We start from the raw sequence: 1,835 nt of genomic DNA on the forward strand, positions 1-1,835 counted from the left end.
TTTTGGAAAAAATATGATAAACTTAAGTTTTATCAGTTTTTTGTTTTGTTAGCTNGGGCAAATTGCTGACCAAAGAGCATAGTGGGGCACACGAAAACCTTTAAAGACAAATAAAAACGGTAAATGAGCGGCTGTAAAGTGCACACCAATTCAGTACAGTGTGAACTACAGTAAAATAGATAGTTTGATTGTTTTGTTAAACTGAATTAAATTTAAAACCCATCTCTTTTACTAAAGTTCACAACTGTTTATTCAGACCTGATCGGCGGAGACTCTTGCGGGTATTTTTCTAAAATGAATACAAATTAAGTTACACGTTTTTTATCAAAAAAGGCTAATTGTTTTGCAATTTACCTCAACTTGTCCTCATCCTCATCCTCCGTGAGTCCTCGTGTGTACCACTGAAAGGTCTGATTAGTCTGTCGCGCTAGTATAGGGCCAGCCGCCTTCAGAACCTTCCAAATGGCCACCCTAATCATTGGAAATGTGATTGTCACCGGTCTGTAGGGGTTGAAAGCCGGGTTAGAGGCGTAGACGCCATTTCCCTCGTCACGATTGTTGCCGTAGAGCAGGTCAACTTCGGTGTTGAAACGGCCCGCTTTAAGCAGCTTCGCCGGATTGTCCGGAAGAAACTCCGTTCCAAAGCTGGGCACAAATAGACTGGTGGCGGCCATTTTGTTGACTTCACCCTGCAAAAGAACGACATTCGCTTTTTCCAGACAGGCCATTATCATGGCGGCAGTAAACAGCTTTACTGGACAGCCGATCTTGGCCGCCAGGACGAGCCCTTTCTCGCCAATGGCCTTTGCACTTTGGCTTCCAGTGAACTGGTTCGGCGCCCCCGACTGGAGGATGGCCCGTTTGAAAAGTCCTTTTGTGAGCGGAGAAAGAATTAACGTTCCTACGGCCATCGACCCTGAAGATTCTCCAAAAACCGTCACCAGGCGAGCGTCACCACCAAAGTGGGCGGCGTTTTGTTGCACCTGTAACACGAACGATTAAAAATGATTTAAAATACTTTTATTTAACCTTTCACTCCTACTCCAAACTCGTTACACACCCATTTCAAAGCAAGTGTCATATCGTACAGCGCCAGATTACCGGGGTACTCTTCAGTGGCGCCAATGAGGTAGCCCAGAGCTCCGAGGCGGTAGTTGATTGTCACCACAACTACATCGCCAAGCGATACAATGTACCTGGCGTCATATGCATAGGAGTTTCCATTCAAGTTTGTTCCTCCGTGAATCTGCAAAAAATGGTAAAACATTTGTCGTTTCACTTATTCTGTGCCCTTCACCCCTACCCAGACCATGACTGCTCGCAGCGACCCTGAGCCCTCTTCCGGCTTGAAAACGTTCAGGAAGAGACACTCCTCACTGCTGTACAGTGGGCCACCGCCATCACTGCGCTCCACAATCTGATGACCAAATGGTTTGGCCGGTACATATGGCTGCGGACAGGCGTACCGGGTGGTGGTCGCACTGTAGACGCCAGTCCAAGGCTGTGCTGGTGTGGGCTTTTGAAATCGCTTGGCGTCCCCTGGAAAAATAAAAGGAAATAATAGAACCTGTTAAGTAATTCGCACTAACTATTTACCGTATTTGATTCCCTTGTACAGGTGCACCCTTTTTCCGTTTCGTTTATCAGTCAACACAATTCCCCTCACCATGCCACTGTTTGTTCGCACCACCGGAGCATATTCTCCCCATGTTATCTCGATATTCAGGCAGATGATCAGAAAAAACAAGTATAACATTTTGTAAACTTGTTGAACATTTTTTCTGGTAAAAGAAATTGCAAACAAGTAGATTTATAAACTTGTTTAGAGGTTTTTT

The 1,835-nt window shown here is 45.3% G+C and overlaps 1 protein-coding gene across 1 annotated transcript; it reads right to left on the reverse strand.

Annotated features, from left to right (window-relative positions):
• Window positions 1-252: 252 nt before the first annotated feature.
• LOC108354484 (acetylcholinesterase-like) lies at window positions 253-1,539 on the reverse strand (the record flags this gene model as incomplete). Its single annotated transcript, XM_017605666.1, has 4 exons — window positions 253-289; window positions 355-983; window positions 1,061-1,246; window positions 1,304-1,539. Coding segments are annotated over 4 exons (1,088 nt in total), but the record flags the coding sequence as incomplete, so codon positions are not given.
• Between the last annotated feature and the right edge of the window lie 296 nt (window positions 1,540-1,835).

This window comes from Rhagoletis zephyria, unplaced genomic scaffold (genome assembly GCF_001687245.7).
Source record: "Rhagoletis zephyria isolate East Lansing unplaced genomic scaffold, Rhagoletis_zephyria_1.1 Rzeph_scaffold_36339, whole genome shotgun sequence".
NCBI classification, from domain to species: Eukaryota; Metazoa; Arthropoda; class Insecta; order Diptera; family Tephritidae; genus Rhagoletis; species Rhagoletis zephyria.